This window comes from Fukomys damarensis, unplaced genomic scaffold (assembly GCF_012274545.1).
Source record: "Fukomys damarensis isolate Sample0158 unplaced genomic scaffold, DMR_v1.0_HiC HiC_scaffold_38, whole genome shotgun sequence".
In the NCBI taxonomy this organism is placed as follows: domain Eukaryota; kingdom Metazoa; phylum Chordata; class Mammalia; order Rodentia; family Bathyergidae; genus Fukomys; species Fukomys damarensis.
The window spans coordinates 46,800,175-46,827,844 of record NW_022900950.1 but is presented as its reverse complement, the minus strand read 5'-3'; the positions used below and the strand labels follow the sequence as shown (position 1 = coordinate 46,827,844).

Sequence of the window (27,670 nt, the reverse complement as noted above, 5' to 3'; positions counted from 1 at the left end):
ATATATTATATATATATATGTCATCAGAGATTGTGCAAGGGTAATAAAGATTTGCTAAGAACATTTTAAAGTTCGTATGTGTAGAGGAAGTTGCCTGTAGTGGCAAATTTAGCAACTTGGAAGCTACTAAGGAAATTCTAAAAATTAAATTTAGGAAATTTTATTACCTTCTTGGAGCCAAATAACTCACAGGAGAGAGCAATATAGCATTAAACTTGTTGTTTTAAAGCAAAAAAACTCAACAAATACAGAGAAGAGATGAAAATATATTACTAACAATATGTGGATTTCTGGAGTATTAAGCTAGTAAAAAGCACAACTACTCACCAATTTTGTTATAGAATTATACTTCAAGAAATATTATGCCTACCACTGGGACAATTAAAGATGAAAAGTTATGTACAAATTTCTTAAAATACTCATCATCTACAATGAGTTATTACACAGCATTTATCTAAACTGTGAGAACACAAAATCTTTTGGGGGCAGTTGTTTTGTTTTGCTTTTTGAGACAGCACCTTACTATGTAGTCCAGACTAGCTTCTAACTTGTGATCCTGTCTGTCTCCTGAGTGCTCTAATTATAAGCCACCATGTCTGGCCCACAAAAATGTTTTAATGGACAACAAGCTAAAACCTTTACATGGGTACAAATAGGAAATGAGCATTAGGCATAGCACAGAATAAAAAAGGAACTAAACATGGAGCAAAATAAATGGGACTTGGCCACTAAAACTAAAATGTACTAAGACTTCTCTAACTGTACAAGGCCTTTAGGTGGGCAGTCTTCTGCACCTTCAGATTTCATACCAATAACTCAAATCCAGAAATTGTTAAGACAATAGCTTCTTACCATATTGGCTGTGTAGAACATATCAAATACAAACTCTTTGTACTCCATGTCACTCCTCATAATTTCTCAACACTTCTGTAAAGAACATAATTGTCATTAGGTTCCCAAGTAGGCTTGATTTACCTTTTTCATAAGGTGAATCAGCAACAGAGCATTTGGGAAGCATGAGCAAGGTTCTAGGTTCAATTCCCAGAACAATGATAACAACAACCACCACTACCACCACCACAACAAAAAGACTCCAAAGAAATTTGATTGTTATGTCTCAGGTTCCATGAATTCTTTTAAGATAAAAATTAGATAGTGCTTTATAGCCCCACCCCCCATGTTTGGTACCTAAAGATTAACTGAACTGAAATGTTTGGAAAGCTATAGTCTTGGTGAACAGATACTTGGAAAAACAAGAATTATGGTAGATTCAAAGATAGATAAGAATATTTATATAATCCAGTCTGGAAGAGCTGACTCAAGTAACAGACTACAAAAAATATGCTGTTTTCTCTTACAAATTTACTTGGATAATTCCATACCAAAATGAGATGAAAATATAGATGTACATAGGAATCCTAACTCACTGGAAGTTACACAAAATTATACAATTAAGCACAGTAAGACAGTGTAGCCATGATTGGGATATACATAATTTGTTAATAAAAACACAATGCTACAAAAATGCTAAGTAATTAAAAAAGAGAGAATACAAATTCAGAATAAGTGCCTCATGGCTATAATCGATATTAAAACTTCACTTACCTCCATAATTTAGGAGTCAGGAAAATATGGAAGTCAACACACCACCCATGCAAGTGAGATGTAACTAGGACCAAAAAAAAAAAAGATTCCCATTTCTGGTTAACCCCAACTTGAGGCTGTAGGTTCAACAAACTTGTATTAATCAAGTAGTTAAGGGATTAATGTAAAATACCCAAACATCTTCATAGATCCAGAGGACATATTACTAAAGTTTTTAAGGGTTATTTTGAAAATAAGGATTAACATTTTTGGTTTCTTTCTTATTTTTTGAGATAGTTCAGGTTGGTCTTGAACTCACTATGTAGCCCACGCTGGCCTCAAACTTGTGGCAATCCTCCTGGTTCAGCCTCCCAACTGCCGGGATCACAGGCGTGTACCACCACACTTGGCAGTATTTTTGGTTTCTTTACAAATCATTAAAATCAAAGATGTAGAATAATGATGGAAGGCTATTTTTCATGGCAAATAATAATGGGGTAAACAGCAAGATACTTTAGTTTTATAAAAAGGAATTTTATCTAACAGTAAAAACCAAGATATTTGCTTTCAATTCATTTTTAAAATTTGTTGTTCTGGTCACTTTCTAACTTCCTAAAATTTAAGCAATGGTGAATTCCTACTTGATTTTTTTGGCTACTAGTTTTCTTCAGAAGTAAACTTGATTTATGTTGAAAAAACTTTTCAGACCTTAGAACCTTCACTTCCTCTAAAGTGTGTTTCTCCATCAAAAACAAGTATTCAAATAAGGAATCTCAATTATCTAAACCTATTTTTGGCCATCTTCTGGAATTTCTTGTTAAATCTCTTTTAAAATGCCACAGTTGCACTCTTGGAAAACTTGTCTTCCTGTTTTCAAATTTCTGTTTATTATTATAGCTCTTCAGCCAGATCTTTGTGCTATACTGTTTCTTGAAACTGGAGACCAGCACACTTCCCCCGATTCAATTACTTGCCTTTCCATTTGACAAATTAAAGCCATGTCCATTTTATAGTTTTAACTGACTGAATTATTTGACTTTAAATTCTCAGTTGCATTCCCTCAGTCTAATACTAGGAAAGATCTTTGTTTTATTAAAAAAGAAGATAAAGTTCATGAGTATTAACACATTTTAGTCATTGACCCTCATAACTCATACAAGTATAGGGATTTTCTTACAGGCACAAACTTTCAATGACACTCTAAGGAAAAAAAAAAGGAGAATTTTAATTCAATTTTGAAAAAATTTATTAAACTAATAAAATTATTTACATAAATATATGCTCATATTTTTTTAAAGAAAAAGATACACTGTTCTTAATAAAGAGCTTCAGTTAGTTTGTCTACTGTTTTTGGCTTTATGTGAATAACTGCCAAGTATACCTCTTCAGCTAAACTTTTACATAGAATTCCAGTTCTGTATGACCAGTAACCTTTAATCAATGCGTTTCAAATTGAATGCCTGAATATAAGTTTAAATGTTGTATTACAAGAATGAGCTGCAATGTCTCTTCATGGCTTATCTTCACTTTCCTTCTTTCAGTGATATCACCATTGTTTTTAGTATAGAAAATATATTTTTATACCTGTCTTTATCCAAACTATCATGATGTTTCAGTTTTTCTCCCCATTGATAAATGTTAATTTATTCTTTCACCCCATTCTTTTGCCACTATTCTGTTGAAGTTTTCTTCACTTACTAGGATAGTCACATGCCCAACTTCTTTGCTACTGGACTTTGAATTCTTAGAAATTTCTGCATATAGTATTGCCATATTTCATTTCCAAAATTATTCCATTGCAACAGGCTATGATATCTCCCTATCTGGTCAGTCCTCTAATTGGTTTTCCAGGCAAAGGCCCAATAACTTAGTTCTAACCTAGTTATTCAAATTTTATGTAACTTTTGCCTCAGTTCTGATGGCCCAGATCCCAGGTTACTTTTGGGGGAACGTTGCATTCTATTTTGGTTTAAATTCTTACAGCCAATAAAGTGTACTATCTTAGCCTGTAGGTATGCAAGCCACAAATTATAAAATGATGACAGTTTTATTGACAACAGAAACCACTGTCCCATTCCACTGTTGAGTCCCCAGAGATACTTACAGTTTGGTGCTGAAGAGATCATCTCATATGGCACTTACTGTCCTAAGGTGAGTGTTGTAAGGCACTCTGCTCTATACAATGTCAGTTTCTGCTTACTCTTAGTCCTTTCTCCACATGGTCAAAATAACTGGCTTAGTCAGTCTTCACCTTTCTATTTTTCTGTTGGTGACTGTGGTCAGGGCAGCTATGGTTTCAAGATTTATACCTGGAAAACAGATCATAAAGCAAATCAAGATGGAAGGAAAACTACTTTACCATAGAATCATTATTTAATTGCGAGCTGAGTTCTTGACTCATACCTAAACATTTAATTTAACAAATATGTCAACCACTCTAGAAACCAAACCAAAACCAACAGCAACAACAAACTTCAAAAAATACAATTAAGGGATGGGGTAAAGCTTAGCAGTAAAGCACTTGCATAGGATACCCAGGGCAAGATCTGGGTTCAACCCATACATGTAAAGTGCACCATACATGTAAAAATACAGGTGTATACATCATTTATGTAAAAGCTCATACAAATGAATTATCTCATTATTTAAAAAATGTATGCCTTAGTATTAAACAAATATTACATATTTGATCCACAATTTTCATTGTCTTCTTAGATTTCTGAAAGATTTGTGATTTGATCTTTTATAAAATTGCCCCCAAAAGTGTAAAGTATTTCATTAAATAAGGTGGCTCTGGTAAGCAGAAGCATTCAGAAACATTCAATTAATTTGAGTCACCCAGAATAGTAGCAGGTATTTAAACTCTGCCCCATTCCTTGGCAGTCCTGGGGGATGAAATGCCAACTTGTTCATTCTGGCCTCAAATTTGTAATCATGCCTTGGCCAACAAAGTAGCTGGGATTATAAGTATATCTATGTTTTGAGCCAAAAATATTTGATCATGAACATTTATTTTACTGAGGATTGAACCCAGAGCCTTCATACTGACCTACATCCCCATCCCTTTATTATTTTGAGACAGAATCTCACTAAGTTGCTAATTTGCCTAGGCTGGACTCAAACTTGCAGTTTTCCTGCCTCAGCCTCCCAGAGTGCTGAGCTTACAGGCATATACTACCACACTTGGGGAAAAAAAATTGTTTTTGAATATTCAGTGGCTGAACTCATCAATGGATGAGTGTAGCATCACCATAATCTAATCATCTTCCATAAACGTAAGACTTTGGGGACATTTTTGTTTTGGCTTAACATTTTTCAATTAGTACATGTTTACAATACATAATGATCACATTCATCATAGGAGAATTTACATATGTACATAACTTTTTAAGATATGGTCTTTTCACACTACTACCATCTCCTACAAACTCAGAGACACACAAATAAAGGCCAACTGAAACAATATATTTGGAGTACATCACACTCTGTTAGAAAGTTTAGAAAGGATCAATTAGATCACTAATCACTCTCTAAAATAGATACCAAGCCAGATGTGGTGGGACACATCTAAATCCCTGCTATTCAGGAGCTTGAGGCAGAAGGATCCCAATTTTGAGCCCAGCCTGGACAACTCAGTGAGACCTGGTCTTAACAAAAAAAGGGCTAAGGGTATACAGGGGGTGACTGAGATACATAGTAAATGTTTAAATTTACAAAATTAATAAAGAATGCATTGTCATTCTCAAAATATTCCCCTTTGCTCGGAATTATCTCATTGTTCCTGCCACTTTTTTGCTTCTTTACATTATTTATTTTATTAGTAAAGTTGCAGTATAGGATTATAACCATGGGGAGACAGTGTATGTATATAATACATCTTAATTATTTTTATGTACACACCCATCTTTTGGTCTTATTCCCAGATCTTCTTGCAAAAAGATTTATCTCCCTGTTTTTTGTTATCTAGTTCTTGCCATTTTCTACAGCAATTCTGGAAGTCTTTCTTATTTTTATGTAGTATGATAAAAAATGTGCTGAATGCAGCCACAGCATGCCATCTAACAGAAAGTTAGGCTGATAAAAACATTATGGATGGAGACCCCAGTGAGCACCAGCATAAATGAGAGTGGCACATCTGCAGGTAGATCCCAGCCAGGGCCCCGCCCTGGACTACAGAGGCTTGGGCACACAGGTGCAAGCCAAAGGCCTGCCCAGAAAAGAGCTGCACAGGTGTACAAGCATCAGCCAGAGGCCTGCCCCAAACCATAGGTAAGTGCACACAGATTCCAGGGAGCAGTGGAATGGACCAGAGCAGTGAGGCTTCAAGCAGGTCCTGCCCCAACCCCTGCCACTTGGGCACACAGGCCCAAGCCAAGAGTCCACCTGAAAAAATGCTGCACAGGTGTATAAGCAACAGCCAGAGGCTTGCCCGGTACCATTGGTAAGTGTACAGAGACCCTAGCAAGAAGCCTCCTCAGACATCAGGGACTGGGGTGCACTACTCAGCCAAAGGCCCTCTCAGACAACAGCTACACAGCAGGTATGCTCTAGCCAGAGACACACTTAGATAGCATCCCAAGTGTGCACATACCTCAGCCAGAAGCCCGCCCAGACAACAGGTTAGCTCAGGGATCCACCAGGTGACCATTATGAACCTAGGAACTGGTGCACTGGTGAGCAACAGAGAAAAGGCTTCTCAGTGGCTTGCTGAGAATTGAAGACCACTGAGTGAGCAAAAAGTTCCCTCAACAAAGGCACAGCTAGATGCATCTGTTGAAATGAGAAGACACATAAACAAGTTTCATAACCAGACTTTGAGATCACTTAAGGCAACCTCAAAGGGAAATGAGATGGAACAATCTGATATTCAATCACCTGGACTCTTTGAACTGGCAATGAAAGAGAATCTGGAAAAAATGAAATGAGAAATAATCTCTCAGATAACAAGATTGTGCCAACAGTGCAAGATATGATTAATAAATCTAGATCAGACACAGATTAAAAAAAAAAAAGTAGAGCTGAGCAACATGATGGAATTCCAACATAGGAAACAAATGGAATCTACAAAACAGATACAGATTTCCAGGTGATTAAAAACTCCATTCAAAGTTTATGCACAAGAATGAGCCAGTATGAGGACACAGAATATCAGATATAGGAGATAGGATTGCAATTAGTGACCATGAAAAGAAAAATTTCTTAAAAATAGTAAGGGACCAGAATAAATCAATCCAACAGCTGCTAAATGATGGGAAGAAGAATAATGTCTGATCGGAGTCAATGAAGAAACAGGAGAGAGTGCAGATGACATAAAAAAAACTGTTCACAGAAGTAATGGAAGAAAACTTCCCAAGTAGGGGAAAACAACTTGACATACAGATAAGTGAGGCATACAGGCCTCCAACTAGCCATGATCAAAAAAAAAAAAATCTACACATACACATAATAGTTAAGATTTCAGAAAGCCACCAGAAGAGCAAAATTCTGCAAGCAGTTAGAGAAAAGAAATATCACATACAAAGAAAAGCCCATTAGAATCACAGCAGACTTCTCAGCACAAACCCTTAAAGCAAGAAGAGCCTGGAGCAAAGTATTTCAAGCCCTAAAAGAAAACAACCTCCAACCCAGAATTTTGCAAAACTATCTTTCAAAATTGCTGGAGAAATAAAATACTTTCATGAAAAATAGCACCTGAGGAAATTCATGAATACCAAACTGGCACTTCAAAAAAATTTAAACACTATCCTAGGAAAAGATAATTGGATCACATCCCCAGGAAGGCCAGCAGAATGAATCCATCAGGCATGACAAGAAATTAAACACAAAGTGGGAGAATCCAACAAAAAGAAAAAGTCATGACAAGACATCAATGCATTTCAGTTATAACCATCAATGCTAATGGTCTCAATTCACCAATCAAAAGACATATGGGGCCAAGAAGCAAGATCAAACAATATTCTGCATGCAAGAAATACACTTAATTCAAAAAGAAACTCATAGACTGAAAGTTATAAGGGTGGAAAAGAATACTCCATGAAACAGGAACCCCCCCAAAAAGCAGCAGTAGGTCATGGATTTAGATCAGTAGTGCCGCTGCCTGCCTCAAAAGTGCAAAGTCCTGAGTTCCATTCCTGGTACACACACAGACACACAGACACACACACACACACACACACACACACACACACACAAAGCAGAAGTAGTTATCCTCTTTGCAGACCAAGTGAATTCCAAACCAACACTGATTAAGAGAGACAAAGAAGGAAACTAAATCCTTGTAAAGGGAATAATCCAAGAATAAGAGATAACAATCATAAATATATATGCATCAAACACTAGTGCACCCAACTATATAAAACAAATACTAAAGGACATGACAAATCAAATAAACACTAATACATTAGTAGTGGGGGACTACTGTCACAAATAGATCAACTAGACAAAAAATAAACAACAAAATACTAGAATTCAAACTTTAGAAGAAATAAACTTAACAGATGTTTATAGAGTGTTTTATCCCACAAAATCAGAATACACATTCTTTTCAGCTGCACATAGGTTGTTCTCAAAAATAGACCATATACTCGCTTATGGAATACAAAGTACATGCAAGGGAGAGCCTGGGGTTTTGCTCAGTAGTTCCACTGCCTGCTTCACAAGCACAAGGTTCCAAGTTTGATCCCTGGTGCCAAAAAAAAAAAAAAAGAACATACAAAGGTATCGAAGTTATCCCCTGTATATTATCAGACCATAGTGTGATAAACTTGGAGATTAATAGCAAAGTAAACCACAAGAATTTCATATACACATGGAAATTGAACAACCTGTGGGTCACAGATGAAATTAAAGAAGAAATCAGACCACTTCTACAATTAAATGACAATGTCAATACAACATATCAGAATCGATGGGACACAATGAAAGCAGTATTAAAGGGAAATTCATACCAGTGAATACTCATATTAGGAAAATAGAGTGAGCTCAATTAAACAATCTTATGCTGAAACCTCAAGCTTTTACAAGAAGAGCAGCACAAACCCAAAGCTCATATAAGGGAGGAAAATATAAAGATCAGAGCAGGAATCAATGCAATGGACACTAAGAGAATGATACAAAAAAATCAATGAAGCAAAGTTGGTTTTTTGAAAGAACAAACAAAATTGACAAACCCTTAGCCAACCTTAGCAAAAAAAGAAAGGAATAAGCCCAAATCCATTCAATTAGGAATGAAAAGGGTAAAATTACAACTGACCCAGCAGAAAGCCAGAGGATCATCAGTACCTACTTTGAGAACCTATATTCCAATAAGATGGAAAACACAGAAAAAATGGACAAAGTTTTAGATACGTATGAATTACCAAAGTTGAATGAAGACCTACAAATTCTAAACAACCCAATATCAATCAATGAAAATGAAAACAATTAAAAACTTACCAACTAAGAAAAGCCCGGGCTCTGATGGCTTAACTGCTGAATTCTACACAACAGTTAGAGAGGAACTATTGTCATTACTATTAAAACTCTTCAATGAAATTGAAAGGGAAGCAATACTCCCAAATTTATTCCTGGAAGCAAGCATCACCTTGATCCCCAAAGCAGAGAAAGGCCCAACAGAAAAAGAGAACTATAGGCCAATTTCTCTAATGAACATAGATGCAAAAATCCTTAATAACATATTGGCAGATAGAATGTAGATCACCGACAAGATCATACACCCTGACCAAGTAGGATTCATTCCAGGGATGCAGGGATGGTTCAACACACACAAATCAATAAGTGTAATATATTAATAGAGCCAAGGACAAAAACCATATAATCATCTCAATAGATGCAGAAAAAGCATTTGACAAAATCCAACATGCATTTATGATAAAACCCTCCAAAAATTGGAATAGACAGTCTCTACTTCAGTCTGATAAAAGCCATCTATGAGAAACCACAGCCAGTGGTGCTGTGCCTGCCTCACAAGTGCAAGGTCCTGAGTTCGATCTCTGGTACAAAAAACAAAAACAAAAAAAAACAAACCAAACCAAACCACACAAACAAAAAACCCCAATATAATACTAAATGGTCAAAAACTGAAATCCTTCACACTAAAATCAGGAAAAAGACAGGATGTTAACTATCACCATTCCTGTTCAATATAGTTTTGGAAACATTAGCCACAGCAATTGGAGAAGAGAAAGAAATAAAAGGAGTAAAGGTAGGAAATGAAGTCAAACTGTCATTATTTGCAGATGACATGATACTCTATACAGAAGACCCCAAGAACTCTATCAAAAGTCTTAACTCTTCTAGACTTAATAACCAAATTCAGTAAAGTAGCTGAATACAAGGTCAACACTCAAAAATCAATAGCTTTCTTGTACATAAAAAACAGACTCACCGAGAGAAACAATTCCTTTCATAATAGTATCAAAAAAAAAAATTAAAATACCTAGGAATCAACCCAAAGAAATCAAAGACTTCTACACTGAAAACTACAGCACTCTGATAAAAGAGATTGAAGAGGATATTAGAAAATGGAAAGATAGCAGGGTGTGGTGGCACATGCCTGTAATCCCAGCACATGGGAGCCTGAGGCAGGAGGATCACTGTGAGTTCGAGACCAGCCTGGGCTACACAGTGAGTTCCCAATCAATGTCAACTACATAGTGAGACCCTGTCAAAAAAAGAAAAAGAAAAAGATAAAGAAAATGGAAAGACATCCCTTGATCCTGGATAGGAAGAACTAACTTGGTGAAAATGAACATACTTCCAAAACTGCTACAGAGTCAGTGTAATCCCAATTGAAATCCCAGCAGCATAGTTCATAGACCTTGAGTAAACAATCCAAAAATTCATTTGGAATAAGAGACATAGAATAGCAAAAGCAATTCTAGGCAATAAAGGTAGGGAGTATGACAATCTCCAACTGGAAACTATACTACAAAGCTACTGTGATAAAAACAGCATGGTACTAGCAAAGAAACAGACCTGAGGACCAGTGGCACAGATTAGATGATACAGAAAGAACTCAAGACACACTCAGCCACTTCATCTCTGACAAAGGAGCTAAATACCCTCATTGGAGGAAAGATAGCATCTTTAATCAGTAGTGATGGAAAAAACTGATTTCAACTTGCCAACAATTAAAACTAGACCTGTATCTCTCACCATGCACTAAACTAAAATCAAAATGGATTAAAGATAGAAATATTAAAACAGAAACACTAAACTGGCTGGAAGAGAGGTTAGGTAGAACTCTTAAAGATATTGGCATAGGAAAAGATTTCATGAACAAAACCTGTTGGGTATAAACTAGCACAAACAAACAACAAGTGGGATCTCTTATTAAAAAGCTTCTGCACTGCAGGAGAAACCACCAACAGTGTGAAGAGACAACCCACAATGTGGGAAAAAAAATTCACCAGCTGTTCCTCAGACAAAAGTCTATCTAGAATGTATAAATAACTTAAAAAAATTATACCTCCCAAATTTAAAGATCCAATCCAAAAATGGGCATCTGAAATTAACAGACATTTCTTATACAAAGAAGTAGAAATAGCAAATAAACATATGAAAAAATGTTCAACATCACTGGTCATTCAAGAGATGCAAATGAAAACAATGCTGAGATTCCACCTCACCCCAGAAAGAATGGCTGCTACCATGTAATCAACCAATATCAAATGCTGGCAGGGCTGCGGGGAAAGAGGAACCCTGATCCACTGCTGGTGGGAGTGTAGACTGGTGCAACCACTGTGGAAATCAGGGATACCTTAAAGAACTAGGATTGGAAGTCCCATTTGACCCAGCTATTCCTCTGCTGGGTATCTTCCCAAAAGAATTAAAAGAATCATACCTCAGCAATATATGTGCATCCATTCATAGCAGCACAGTTTGTAATAGCTAAAACTTTGAAACAGCCCAACTGTCCATCAACTGGAGACTGGATAAAGAAAATTTGGCTTTTTAATAAAATGGAGTACTACTTAGTCAAAAAGAATGAGAAATCAGAGACATTCATAGCTCAATGGATGCACACTGAGGTGATACTCAAGTGAAATAAATAGGACACATATGAGTAAATACCAAGTAGTTTCTCTAGCATGTGAAATTGAAAGTGTAAATAAGTAATAAAAGTTATGACAATATGAAATAGGAATGGGCAAAGGGGAAGGGGAATTGAGAGAGGTAGGGGAAAGGAATGAAGGGAATGGAATTAATATGAGAAAATGAAAAAGTGGAAACAAAGTCTTTGTAAATAGGGAGGGGTGGAGGGGTGGGAGGACAGGAGATAAGAACCAAAATAGATTAAGTAAAGGTGCAAATTTCCAATGATGAATTTCATACTTTATACCTAAAATGTACATTTAAAAATTAATTTAAAAAAGCATTATGGATGTCCTCATCCACATTATTCACTGAATCTGGCACCATTTGACTTCTGGTTGTTCCCCACAGTAAAAATGACCATGGAAGGTAAACATTTTGAATTGATTCAGGACACCGAAGCAACCAAAACAATGCTACTAAAGACACCAAGGAAAGAAGACTTCCAGCTCTGCTTCAAAAAGTCACAAGAGTGGTAAGCATCTTGAAATGAGATTTAGAAGATTAATGGCAATGTGTCTTTTACAATAGTTTTTAAAAAGTAAGCATTTACTATATTTAAAAAATCATATCCCATAGCTCAAGTACAAAGTACCTGAGTTCTATCCCTACTACTACAAAATCAGAAGGGATATTAAATGCAACAGAAGAGTACTATTCATACTCTCAACTACACTTTCCTGGCTTTGGCTTAAAAAAGCGACAATTTAAAGTACCTAACACTTGAAGATTGAAAAAAAATTTTTTTTTTTTAAACAGGGTCTCACTATGTATTCCAGCCTGGCCTTCAACTCAATGTAACCTAGGCTGACCTCAAACAAATGGTGATCCTCCTGCCTCAGCCTCCTGAGTGCTGGGATTATAGGCTGTGAAACCACACCCAGCTGTGGTTTAACAGGTATTACAGAATGAGAGGAACCCTGTTAAATAATATATTAAAAGGAGATCTCCTACATAAACAAAAGAGAATCTGGGTGTTTTTATACTAATCTAGGTAGTATTCAGCCTTTTAGAATATATACTATTTTACTATAAAGGCATTGCTGTTAATATTGAGAATCAGTGGTCATTTATCTACCACCTGCTATGTTTAAGATACTATGCAAGGTTTACAGAGTATATAGTAAAAAATAAGATAGCCTCTTCTCAGAAGCAAGTATGTAGTTATTAATTGTTCTAAGTCAGGTATGGAACCACAAAAGGGAGAAATAGTATATTTGGCTGAGGATGAAAAGTGAATTGGGAAAATTTAATACAGGGGATAGATATCATAAAAAGATTTAAATGCAGATGAAGGAAAGCATATTTTAGAAGTAACTTGGAGGTTTGGATGAAAATCAGTGAGGTTTAGAAAAAAATTATTTCTCTTTGGCTCAACAACTATTATAGTATTAATTCAGTGATTTCCACAGTGGTAAAGCAATGATAGCAAAAACAGAAACACTGAATAGAAGTTTGACTACACAGTATAGTGCTTTCCTCTCATGATTTCTCATCTAATTTGCTATGAGCACAGACTTCCTAACCATTGAAGGTACTATCTTATTTAAACCGAGGTTCCCTTATAATGATTTCTTTCTCCTTCCAATTATTTTGTACAAGCTTTTCTTTTTCTTCAAAGCATAATACTGGCTCTTGGGAAGAACAGCAAGAAATCTGAATATTCCTTTCTTTGATTAGAAATGAGGGCACTTTATACAAAAGAAAAAATCTCACATGGTTATTCATTTTTCTGTTCATTTTATAGTCTCTTCCTTTGAGCCTCCATTTAGCTTTATCTATTTCACTTTTTCCTACTTGCTCATGCCTTAGTACATGTTGATCTATGTATGTGAAAGTATCATTCTTTCCTTTCATCTAATCTTACCAATTTTTAAGCACAGCTCATCTTCTGCCTCCTCTAAGAAGTCTTCTCTGAATGATTCTAAGTCCACATTTCCTTTGTGCTTCTACCATACTTCTAGGTAGCAAGAGAGAATTTATATACCACCATTCTCTAGTTGTTTCTCAGATTTTAGTATATTTTTACCTAGACTAAAAGTTCTTTGCTGTCAGGGACCATCTTTTATAGACTACTGTGAAGTACTGGACATATATCCTTAATAATAAAGATAATTTCATTTGAAAAATACAGAAACCTGATAAAGCATTTTAAAGCAGTACTTGAACAACTTTATGACACAAAACTATATTCTCAAATTTTGAACCCTCAAAGTATCATCTCGTTATCACTTTATAAAGGTATGTATATGAAAATCTGTGCTGTATAGTTTACACATAAAAGTCATGAAAAAACCCCAGAAGTTTTTGTTTTTTGGGGGCAAGTTCTCACTATGTAGGCCTCAAACTCAATATGTAGCCCAGACTGGCCTCAAACTCATAATCCTCCTGCTGCACCCTCCTGAGTGCTACAACTTATAGGTATGGGCCACCATGTCTGGTTCAGAATTCATGCTTGATAACCCAATCCCCTCCGATTCAATTTCTGGCAATAGAAGACATTTTTAAGTACATGTTCTTGCTTGCAACCAATAGGTTACAACTGAAAAGTTTTATTTGTTTGTTTGTTTTGGTACCTGGGATTGAACTTCGGACCTTGCACTTGCAAGGCCGGTCCAGCGCCACTGAGCTAAATACCCAGCCCACAACTGAAAAGTTTGTAATTTGAATCCACTGTACATTTTTCAAGTGAGTAGTGAATTGTAAACACAATATTCTTTTATTGTTTGGAATCAGGTGAAATTTTGTTAACAGGAGACTGAAATTCTTAAGTTGAAACCTTAGCTAAATGGAATTAGATATTTGTATTCATATTTTATAAAAAAAATGTGGCTGGGATTGTAGCTCAGTGGTGGGATTGGCTAGCATGTGTAAGGCCCTAAATTGCCTTCAGTTTGCCACCACTGAAAAGAAAAACAAAAATTAATTTCCTTTCATATATAAGGAACACAATTTTTAAAAATGTATGATACACAGTAAATGCAAATATATTTTGACTTAACCTAATTCATTTACCATAGAAACTTTAGAGGTAAGTCAAAATTTTAAAAATTCTTTTGTCAACAATTATAATCTTATAGCAGTGTTTACTTGTAATATTCAATATTTTTATATTTAATTTTGCTCAGTTGAAAAGATGAAAATTCTGATAGTAAAACTTTATGTCAAATAATTATTTTCTATTACTTTGCTATTATTCTTTAAGTATCAGACAAACAAAAAGGAGAGGAACCGAGAAAAGGGGGAGGGAGAAGGAGGTAAAAGGAGAGGAGAAAGAGATGGAAGGAAAGGAAGAAACAATGAAAAGGAGAGGGAAATTAAATCAAATACTTCTGAGGTTAAAGGGCTTAAAATACATTCTGTACAATTCTTAGCACTTCTGTAACTATAGCATATTACATAATACTTCTTAAGACTTGATAAAATCTTTACCTGTGACATTCAATATTCAGTATACTGTTTAAGAAACTAAAACGTAATTTAAAAAGTCAAAAGCTTAAACTGATTATAAACTTATTAAATCATTCAGTACACCACATTTCCCCATTAATTCAATTGAATATTTTGTCTGATAAAACTAAAAAGTTTATTTCTTTTATTTTTTCATTTATGGTGCTACCAAGTTCCAGTGGGGGTAGTTTGCCTTCTTGTTAAGGAAACATGGTTATACAATCAAGTCTTAACGACAAAGGGTAAGAAAAACAAATGCAAGATTTTTATACTGCCCAAGTTAAAACATAAAATTTCCAGAATTCTAGGTGATACTGAATTTTCCACATATACCTACAGGGTTATTTAACTTTCCCCTTTGCTTTTGTAAGCAATAGGTCAATATACTAAATATTTGTAAAATATGGATACACTGGAGGCTGAATCTCTTCTACAACTATAAAAATTGGTTAACATGATAGAGCCATGTTGACCTCACTGGAAAATTTTAAGCTTAGAGAAAGCATTTGCTTGTTTGGGGCCTTATAACTGACAACAGGACACATTTTCGAGTATTTAAACATGATCACAAATTCTCTGGGATAGGAACAGTTTAAGCTTCTGTTTACATTGTCATTCCCCTGGAAACCATTAAGCTACTTACATATTCCTTTAGCATATATTTACAAATCTGACTTTTTAAATACTGCCTTTATCCTTATTTTTATGTCTTTGTAAACCAGTGGAATGACTTAACTTCTTACATGTGTTCAGCTTTTATATTAATATGTATCTTGATGACATTGAAGAGCCTTGTAACAGAGTTAAGTTCCTTTTAACACATTTTAAATGATTAAATATGAAAATTATATATTCTATGCTTGGGTAAATGAAAATTTAAAGCAGCTCAATTTCATATAAAAAACTACAATGTAAAATAGGAAATAAAGACATCAAACAGGAATCCTTAACTACTATAAGCCTCTCAAGGGCTAGTAATTATACAGGTTTACTTTGAGGGTGAAGTTGAGATAATTTCTTCAGCCATTCTTATGCTTCCTTTGATAGGTCTTCAGATAAATTCTATTTAACCATTATCTATCTAAAGCTCATAATTGGTACTGTGCATGTTGCATTTAGCATCTTAATGTCAAAAGCTTATTCTAATGCAACATCTTCGGTTGTCTAAAATGATTAAGGTGTTATTATCCAGCAGCAAGTTTTTTTTTTTTTTCCTTTTTTGGTACTAGGGATTAAACTCTGGACCTTGCACTTGAGAAGCAGGAACCACTGAGCTAAATCTCTGCCCCAGTAAGCAGTTAATTTTAGAAAACTGCTTAAAAATGAGTAGCAGCAGACATTTCAGGAAAATTATAAAGGAATAAAAGGTAACTAAACACCCATATATTTACTAGCAGTTTATTCCTAATTTGGGAAGAATTAACAATGAAAAGCAAGAAGACAGCCAGGTGTGGTGGAGGATATCTGTAACACCACTGCAGAGGCAAAGGCAAAAGGATTAGTGAGTTTGAGACCAGCCTGGGCTACACAGTGAGTCGGTGCAAGCCTGAATTACATACACAGGAAGATCCTGTCTCAAAAAACCAAAAACAAAGACAAAAAATCAAGAGGGCATAGGGGTTACATCTAACAAGCAGGGCTATTACAGTTAGATTCAGTTAATTTGGAAATGTACTTGGATTCTCAAATGAAGAGTCCAGAAACCAGATGATTTCCTAATGCAGGGCAAAGCATCTGAATGTTGTGGTTTAGGCAGGCAGGCACGACTCCAATACTTGTTGCTATGAGTTTGACAGGCAGGTAGACTTCAGTGTCGGACATGAACACACAAATGCAGCAGTAGGAAAAGGGTCATATTTCATGATCCTGATGGGTAAGATACAGGTGAAAATTTTTGTTTTGGTGGTATTGGGGATCAAACTTAGAAGCATTCTACCCCTGAGCTACACTCCCAGTTTTTTTATTTAGCTATTCTAGAGATAGAACCCAGGGCTTTCACACTGAACTGTATCTACAGCAACTCACTCTCCTTTCAAAATTTATTTTGAGGCAGGGTCTGGCTGAGTCACTAAATTGCCCAGATTGAACTTCGGATATGCCTGCCTTCACTTCCCAAAGCACTGTGATTACTGGGATGCTCCACACCATGCCTGGTTTGAACTGCTTCTTTATGAAACAACATGAAACATTATTAACTATTCCAGTTAGATTCTTAAAGCTAACATGAATTCATCAGCCTAAGCAAACGATTCTTAGATTTTGGAGCTGTCTTAATCCATCAAAGAAAACCCATAGGGTCAATCAGAAGAATGAAATAATGGGAAAAAAATATTCATCAAAGTTAACTTTATAGTACTTAATACTTTTGAGATTTCCATTGCTGAGCTACATCCCCAGTCAAAATACTTAGTATTTTTTAAAACCTTGAATCTCAAGATAGTAGCAAAGCTAACTAGAATTTCAAACCTTGAAAGTGCTTTCTTTTCTCAGAAAGACTATCCAGGAATCCATTTTAGTCTGACAGAGAACTCATAAAGCTTTAATTTCTACAGTACTGGGGATTGAATCCAGAAATCACTGAGCTACATCCCTAGACCTTTCATTTTTCCCCCCTAAACAGTGCTTTGCTAACTTGTCTAGGCTATCCTCAAATTTATAATCCTCCTATCTCAGCCTCCAGATTAGCTGGGATTATAGCCATGTGTCATGTACCTGGTGGGTCAGTTTCTTGCTTTTGTCAACAGGGTGGGGTTAACAAGCTTTGTGAAATTTATTCAACTAGTAATGTCATCTCAGTGAGAAATAAGGATCTGTTAGAAAGACTGACTTCACATGTAAACTATTACTTGGCATAGTACCATTTTGTTTCCTGTCTTTCCTCTCTTATCCTTCAATAAAATTGTGATGTTGGTGATCTATACATCTAGCCTATTTGAGCCCAGGAGAATTCCACTAAAAAGATATAATTCTGGTTACCCGGCCAATGAGTTTCTTTCAATTGAGCAACCATACTAATAGTATTAATGCATTGTTAAAGAAAGAGAGCTAACATTACTGCATGCTATGTGAGGTTAACGCTAATACATTTCTTACCAAATAAGTTAAAACAGTCTAGGTTCAAGTCTATTAGGCTTACATGATAGTGGAGAAATACTGCAGCACATAATCGCAATATGATGTAACATAAACAGTAACAAAACTATTTGGAAGGTATTACAGAAAAGGAGTTATTTTCTGATTGTGTACAGGGAAGGATTGATCTTATGAGATAAGCATATTTAAATTCCAAAGACTGAATAGGAATTTCCTATACTTGGACTCCCTCGGAAAGCAAAATGAAACTTAGTATTTAGTAATAATTGTCTTACCAGAAGACCAGTTCACACAAAACACTAAATATTATACTGTATATCGAAAACAAATTTACCATTTTAGACTGTTTTCTGCAGTTTTTGCTATATGGGTCCCCTCTCCCTTTCCTAGTACTGGGGATTAAACTCAGGGAGCTCTGAACTGCATGCCCAGAGCTGTTTGAAAGAGGGTCTTGCCAAGTTGCACAGGAGAGCCACAAACTTGCAATCCTCCTGCCTCAGCCTCATAAGCAGCTGGAATAACAGGTGTGTTACTAACACCCCAGCTTTTCTTCCAGATTTTGATGAGTTTCCAAAGAGACACAGTATGTCCCAAATGAGTTGAAACTGGTATTTGGTGCTTTGTTTAAAAACCCTGTTATCTATAGATTACAATATATCTATCCTGGACAGTTGAAGAAAGGTAGTTTTCTTAGGTGAGGACTATGCTATGGGTTCTGGATTCATGCATTTTGCATGTATATTCATGGACCACAAATACATAGGGAAGAACATGGTCACATAACATATTTCAACTCAATGTATTACAACATTCTTCTAAGTGCATGCCTCCTTGGCAGTGAGACACTAGTACTATCACAGAATATTGAAAACAATTCGGGCTTATTTTACTATTTCTACATACAATAGACTTTAGGACATTCTTTTTAAAAGGGGCTATAACAATTTGAGTCTGTTATTCGTACCTTTCATTCTTTCACCCTTGCTTAAAATGCATTGTGGGAAGCCAATTTTACTATCTTCTTGATTTCTATTGCAATGGAAGCAGTAATTACAGTGTGCAAAGACCTCAGCTATTATGGTTAATAGAATCAAACAAGACAAACAAGAATCAAAAGCACTTCGGAAAGCAGACTAAAGTACCAGTATCACATTGAGCACTTTAGCTTAGTATTTACATAGCCATTTCCCTTTTCCTTTAAGACAGAAGCTATAAAATTAATTCCCAAGATCACGAACTCTGCAACCAAACCTCATGAACTTGAATCTGGACTCCCCCTTTGTAGTATATGACATTAGCATGATACAATTTTCTTACATGTAACAGGTATCTCTCTGGGAGGCTGTGATTAAATGAGTTAATGTGAAAATTTCCACTAAAGGAATAAGCCAGCAGTTATTTCTACCATTAGTAGTAGTATTTAGAGCTTGAGTGATTTTCAAACACACCTTAGAAAAACCAACCACCTTACTGGATAGGTATTAAAATATTTTCATATGATCTGAATCATTTTTCATTAAAGAATTGCTCAAAAATTTATTGGCTTATTTCCCCACAGGGCAAATAGACAGAAATATACCAGGGATGATGTTCATTAATGTATTTATAATTCTATTGTCTCATGTATCAGTAGGATACTCTTAACTAAGGAGCCAGCACTAAAAGACGTCATAAAAACTATCTTCTCAACTGAAACATAGTATTGCTTGAGTCTCAAAGATGAGACATGTGATACTAGAAACTAGACCCAACACCAATTACAGATTGATGGTTCTAGAACATTTCATTAATGCAACTGAGCACCTAATATATGCTAAATCAGGTAAGGAAAGGTCCCACTGAAGCTAACTCTCTGTACTATTGCACTGGAGAGAGAATTCAAGAATGGAAATTATAAACCCAAACTATGGCTCCGGTTGTAACGTCCATCATAATACAAACATCAATGACTGCCCCTTTAATATACCTCAATTCTCTCCAAATTGAAAATGTGGGATTAAACTTTTTTTTTGTACTGGGGATTGAACTCAGGACCCTGCACGTGCAAGGCAGGAGCAGTGCCACTGAGCTAAATCTCTAACCCAGGGTTAAACATTTTTGTGGAATTGATTACTTCCTATTAATGCAAATTCTTCAACTTTGAGATCTAGTCCTGTAAGAGTTCTATATTTCCTTTAAAATTCTAAAAACTTTTGGCATTATTAAAAAACTAAGTCTCCCTATCCAATCTATTTCATTTAGGCAAATGACATTGCTTCTAGTAACACTGATACTGAAAGTCTGAGTTTCTTCCTTAGATACTCTACATTCTGATAAAACGACACTCATTTCCAAGAAAAACTGTATTACTTAGCCAAAAATCGTCTTTAGGGACTAGTAGCTCAGTGGGAGACTGTGATGTAACACACTATAGGCCCTAGGCTCAATTTCCAGCAGAGCCCACCCACTCCACAAAAATTGCTTTTACTAAATCAAATACTTCATATTAAGGTAAAGATTTACGCAAGGCAATTATTTTTCTTCAAAAGATACCTTTTATATCTAACAGTAGTTTCCCTATTTCACCAGTTTTAAGCAGTCCATTAAATCACCCGTTTTGCTGTGCAGTGCAATAATCTTTTTTTCCCCAAATAAGCTTAGTATTTCAGCCACTTCTTATGTATTTGAATTCATTTTTCCCCATTCTCTCAATTATCTGTTGGTTCCTATCAATAGTACACATGTGGCTGAGCAAGTGCCACACACCAAGATTTCCAATCAAAACGTTTATTAGGCAAATGCAAGGACCTGAGTTCGATCTCTGGTATCAAAAAAACAAAAACGAAAACAAATGTTTATTAGGAAATAGTGAGTTTAACCAGAATACACAAAAAATTTGCATGCTAATTTTGAAATTTATTGAATCTTTACCTATAAACTCCAAATTATGACTCATCTATACAGAAGCCAAGACAACCTGGCATTGCTGAAAATAAGGAATAGTATATTTAAGGAATTTAATACAGAAAATATTTATAATCATTGTAAAACCTTAATAAGATTTATACTAATATAGAATTTTCCAGTTATCAATTTTAAGTTATCACTTTCAAAAGCTCCAGGTTCCTTAATTTTTTTTTTAAAGACAGCATCTTGCTATGTAGTTCAGGCTGGCTTTGAACTATGTAGTGTAAGTTGGCCTTGAGGTCCTAGTGAGTGTCCTACTTCAGCCTTCAGAATGTTGGGACTACAGATGTGGATCACTACACTTGGCAAAGTTTCTTGAAATTTTGAATGCATCTAACCACATTAGAATCACTATTTTAAAAATGGTATAGCAGTGTGATTACAATGAACCTTGAAGTTTACTTTAGGGTCTTTTAATCTACACAACGACCCAATGAGAGATACCTGTTATATACATATTCTATGATATATTCCTGAATAAATTTTATTAATTTGTTGCTTTTCAAGTTCTCAAATTTTTGTTAAATTATAAAATGTTAGGATGTAGGAAAAATAGATGGAAATATGAAATTTGCTTACATTCTACTGGATACTCTGGTAAAATATCCATGGTAATAGGCCAAAAATTTACGAAGTCTATTTACCGTTATGTTTACATTTTATAATTGTATTTACAAAGAAATATCTAATAGAGAAAGGTTTTGAATATCAAATATGAACTCCACAATTTTAGATCATCACTTTTTGATAAATTTAATCTGATTGAGATACAAAAGAAGAAACAAGATCCTAATTTTATGAACTGGTTCTTAGATTTCTTTGAGTTTAGTATTTCAGGAGTTATTATTCTTATTCTTCTGTTTAAATCCCTTCAATCACCTCTCTTCCTTCGAGATCCTTTCACATCATGGGAAGTTACCTTTGGGGATACTATGTAAGTATGATGAAAAAGCCACAGATAAACAAAATGTATCTTTCTATAAAGTTTTCATATTCAAGTATTAAGAAAAATTAAAACTTTATTTTTACATTACATTACTATTATTATTATTATTATTATTATTATGGGTACCAGGGATCAAACTCAGGTCCTTGCGCTTGCAAGGCTACATTACATTAGATATAAAAAGGTTTGTTAGATAAAAACTTAAAAATTTGAGCCAGAAGTGTATTTTCACATCTCTTTTCTAACAGATGCTCTATCACTGGCACAATAAATTAACTATATTAAGAGAAAGGGCTCGGATGTAGAAAACTTGCCTACTACTTCTGAGGCATAGGGTTCAATCCCTAGCACTGCAAAAATCAGTAATTTAGACATTCAATTAGAAGGGTACAAGGCTGAGGGCTGGGGATTTAGCTCAGCAGTTCAGTGGCCTGTCTCTAGAAGGGTACAAGGCTAAGAATCATAGCTGGGTTTGGTTAAGACTTATTTTTAAAATATAGTTTTAGAAGGTTTGTATGCCTATATATTACCTTTATGCTAAGAAAACTTTTTAAGAATTTTAATAGAAAGTCTTAATCAGATCTGAAAGTTTTATTGCATATCAATTATTTATATTTCTTTACTGAGCTTATTAATATAGTTTCCAAATTAAAATGGATTTAACCACCCCTTTTCTTATACTTACCTTGTGAGGTTTTTGGGAGTTGTATGAGTACAGAAACTGTGAAACCTCTCAACCAAGAACTTAAGAAGTAATTATGATCCCTTTAATTTCAGTAAGATTTAGCTCTTATCCAAGTAAACTTACTCTAGTGGCTATGCACATTATTTGATAGGCATTCTATCACTGAGTTACATCTTCAATCCAATGATAGGCAAATTTTAACTTATTAAATATTCACTTACATATTTTAAGCAGGTGTACATATTAATCAGCCTTTTATTACTGGACACAAAAATTTTCCAATTTATTATGAACCTTATAATAAATACAAGGATTGCTGCTTAAGAGGTTTTAAAGCTGAAAATGATGATATACAAAACCTAGATTACTTGTTAAAATATTTTAACTTTGGAATGATAGGTTTTGTTTGTTTGTTTTTGCATGAAGTTCTGGATGTCTTAGTCCATTTGCTTTTCTTTGTTGTTTCAAGTTTTTATCCACATTACTAATATATCTGAAAGGTTAATATATGTAAATAAGAAGCTCAATTAATGAGACAAGTGTTATTTCTCTTAGACGAGTTGAGAAGAGAAAAACATTAAGAATAAGATATGCCAAGTGTGGTAAGGCATTGCTCTAATTCCAGCTACTCAGGAATCGAAAGAATTAAATTTGAGGCCAGCCTGAGCAATTTAGTGAGATCCCATTTGAAAATTTTAAAAGAAGGCTAAGAATGAAATTAAGTATCCCGTTGGTTAAACCTTTAGTACGGGGGTGTGTGTGTGTGTGTGTGTGTGTGTGTGTGTGTGTGTGTGTGTGTGTGTGTGTGTGTGTGTGTGTGTGTGTGTGTGTACGGGGGAGAGAAACACTTGCCATATAAAAGATTTTGCCTTATTTCAAAGAATGTACCAAAATTAGCTAAGGGAAAATTAACTGGTGATATGGGATACAGGCACAGAGAAAGAAAGAAAAATGAATGGATATCTAGTCCATTTGAAGAAAACTGAACAATTTAGAAAAGGCTTAAAGCAACACCATGAAGTATCAAGCTAAGGAGTGTGAGTTTTATGTAGGAAAAAAGGGTTTTAAAAGATTAAATTAGTGGTGTGTATATATATATTAAGACTTAAACAGAGACAAAGAATTCCTCATTTATGAAAAAAACAAAACAAACAAAACCCCAAAACCCGAAAACCAAAACCCAACAAACAAATAAATGATGAAACCTAACTATAGCAAAATTTCTCAAGACTGGAGAAATAAAAACATGACTATGGAAAGGTGGTTGTTGTGGCACATGGCTGTAGTCTCAGCACTAGGGAGGGTGAGGCAGGAGGATCGCTACCGTTTTGAGGTCAGCATGAGCTACATAGTGAGTTCACAGCCAGCGTGAACTATGAAGTGAGACCCTGTTTCAAAAAACAAAACAAAACAAAAAACAAAGTAAAACAAAACATGAAACAGAAGACTGGTAGATGACAGACATGAACAAATTTGAGTGTCTTTTGTAACTCTTAACTTTGACTGAACTAAACTGATTAAAGTGAAAAACAGTTTTAGACTCACCAGAGTAAATTCATAACAGCCTCATCATTACACACATATCTATTAACTACCATTTATCACTACACACATACCTATTAACCATCCACCCAAACATTTTCTTTGGACTCTAAATGGTCTCAGATGGTTGTTTTAATCTTGAATTATATTCATAAAAACACTGTCTTATCTGCAAAGGTCAAATAGCCTGAGGCACATAAAATTGTTAAGGCTGTTCCTAAGAAGCACAGGAAGCTGGGTATGGTGGTGTATACCTGAAATCCCATCACTTGGAGGCTAAGACAAGAGGATCACAAGTTTGAGTCTAGTCCAGGCAACTTACCAACTCAAGACTGTCTCAAAAAGGGGTTGGGGCTGCCTAAATCCATTGCAAAGGCCCTGGATTTAAGGCTCAGCCAGTGCCTTGTGTCACACACACCACATACACACATGAAATCAGCAAGTAATGTTATTTTGTACAGTTATTTTAAAATAAAAGGTCTAAACGTTTATTTAGTCAAATTTTTTCACTGCATACAGCCTTAAAAAAAGGAGCTGAGGGAGTAGGCTGGTGGTATAGTGGTTGGTTAGTATGTACAAAGCCCAGGGGTTTGATACCTAGGCATTGCAGAAAAGGGAAGAAAAAAATTAGAAAAAAGTGCTCTGTATTTTATAAACACAGTAAGAACATAAGCTCTTAAAAGTTTCTGGTGCAGTAGTCAGTTATACATTAAAGGATTTCACACTATTAGTAATAAAACACAAGCCACAAGAAATCTATTGATGAGTAAAAAATAAAACTTTTTAGTAGATGGGAATGTATTGATTGTCTCTTCTTTCCCCAAATATGTAAGCAGTATATTTAAAAGCTTATTATAGCCAAATCTATTTTAAAATTTTAGAACATTAATTTTTTTCTCCTTTTTGTTAATTTCAATGAGAACACTTAGAATAAAACTTTTTCCATGAAGGGAAAGTAATATCCACCTGCAAAAGGAAAAGAAAATACAATTTTGTTTAGAATGTCAATTTCTAAATAAATATAAACATTAAGAGAGTATATATAGTTTGTAAGAGTATAACTTTGCTAAACCAAGTATGACTAAACTGTATTAGTAATACTTAGTGGCTTAAAAAAACACCTATAACTCTATAACAATCAAAGGATATATAATTGAAGACATTTAATGTTAAATATAGAATTCAGCCTATTAAGTTCTGAAATCTATCACATATTAATCTATGTGAACTTGACAAATTTATAGTTGTATGTAAGGATGAAAGCTGAATTACTCCAAGTAACCGACTGAAGATGGTCAATATTAGAATAATCTGCATTTAAAACAAAAACAGTGAAAAGGATTAGGATTTTTTTCCCTTAAAGATGAGAAAAATGAAGGTTTAACATATAGTCATACATATTTCTTCTTTGCAAGAAAATAGCCCATTAACATTAAAGGAAAGTGCATATTATCAGAATAAAGTTTTTTCTTCTCTTTTTTTTTGGAGCCAGGGAGATCTTCTGCATGCTAAGTATATGCTCTACCCACTGAGCTACACCCCCAACTCAATTATAGTAAGCTTTAAGGTAGGTAGTATTTTTTTCTACATTTGGTTGCTCTTCCAATATTTCCATTTTTCTTCAATTCACTGTCAGGATTAAAAACCATGAAAGCAGGGTCAGAAATTAGCTCAATGGCATCTTGCCTGTCTTGCAAGTGCAAGGTCCTGAGTTTGATTCCCAGTACCTCCCCCAAAAAGTTGTGAAAAAACACGGTAGTTTTCATGTAGCTATAATACCATATAGTCCTTCACATGTGGAATATATAAAAATAGATTTTCTTGGTAAATGTAAAATGCAGGTTTTTTTCTTGTTAGAAGGTATTATATTTTCTAAAATCTGACTTTAGATACATTTAGAACACACAGAGAAACAACTTTTGCTTTATTCTGGAAAATACTGAATAGTATATTGAACAAACTTTGCAATTCATTCAATAAATATCTCTAAGCTTCTATTTTAGGGCCTGGAATACTTTTAGTAGAACCAAAAATTATAATTATTTGTTGAGTCTTATTATAATGTTTGAAATGAAATAAAGTAGGTTGAGTTCAATGAATGACTGCTAAAAGCACTAATGCAGTATTATTATTTATTCCACTTGTATCCCTCAGGTTTTTTTCTTATTGTTTATTGGTACATTTTAGGTATACATTATAATCACATTCATCATCAGGAATTTGTATCTGTATGTGATATATCTTGGTTCTTCTTTTTTCTCCATTCTCCTTCCCTCCCTCCCTTCTACCATTCCTATTTACCAAAAACTTTATTTCCATTTTTTCCATTCTTTTCTCACATTTTTTTTTTTCCTGTCTTTCCTTTCCCTTCCCCCCTCGCTACTTCCCCTTTCTCTTTGGACCTTTTCTCATTGTACATTTTCTATTACACATTTTGGTCCTCATTTATACACAGTTTCTCACACCTGAGAAACTTCAGAATTTACACGTGTGCACTATTTCACTTAAGAATGTGGCCTCAACATGTATCCATTGAGCTACAAATGTCTCTAGTTTATCATTCTTTATGGCTAAGTAAGAAACAAACAAACAAAAAAACCCCACATCTTCTTTATCCAGTCACTAGCTGATGGGCATTCTGGCTGTTTCCAAGATTTAGCTATTACAAACTGGCTGGCATTTAATCCTAGTTACCAAACAGATAGGTATAGTACCTTCCTTATTTGGGGAAAAAACTTTTTTCCTGGAAGGTGATACTATTCTTAAATGAAAGTTTTTTTGTATACCTTAAATAGAACCTGAAATAGTTTTAGGATTTCAAAAATACAATTGTTATTGGAAATAATTTATTAAGAACTGTTTTTATTTTGTTCATTTTGTCTTCAGTTATAATCAAAAAGGGTAAGATGCTGCTTGCAGAAAATAACTTGTATAAAATAACCAGCTCTATGGCATATTAGAGTTGTCAAACTTTTTCTGAATATAATTTTTAATGACTTAAAATACTACAAGAGAGAAGAAAACATTTTTAAAAATTGTGCTTAAAATACTCCTGTTACTTATATCTATAAAAATAATATTAAATCACAATTTGGTATTACTCTGATATTAAGTATCAGATAAAAAAGTACAGCAGACCTTCATATTTTTGAGTTGTCAAACAGAAACATTCAGCTAAAGACTTAAGAAATCATTTTAAACCGGGTGTGGTGGCTCACGCCTATAATCCCAGCACACAGGAGGCTGAGGTGGGAGGATCGCTGTGTTTGAGACCAGCCTGGGCTACACAGTGAGTTCCAGAACAGTCTGAACTACATAGTGAGACCCTG

At 34.8% G+C, this 27,670-nt stretch overlaps 1 protein-coding gene and 1 long non-coding RNA gene across 2 annotated transcripts in view; both read right to left on the bottom strand.

Moving 5' to 3' along the window:
• The window catches only part of Spryd7 (SPRY domain containing 7), a gene marked incomplete at its 5' end in the record, with an annotated part of 92,842 nt that extends 91,977 nt beyond the window's left edge, over positions 1 to 865 (bottom strand). The window contains one exon of the mRNA XM_019209425.2: positions 853 to 865. Within this exon, the coding sequence (XP_019064970.2) occupies positions 853 to 865 (13 nt within the window). The remainder of the gene's footprint in view (positions 1 to 852) is intronic.
• A 2,051-nt stretch (positions 866 to 2,916) lies between these two features.
• LOC104871161 overlaps positions 2,917 to 27,670 on the bottom strand; it is a 29,508-nt gene continuing 4,754 nt past the window's right edge. The window contains exon 3 of the long non-coding RNA XR_782771.2: positions 2,917 to 3,893. This is a non-coding gene — a long non-coding RNA (uncharacterized LOC104871161). The remainder of the gene's footprint in view (positions 3,894 to 27,670) is intronic.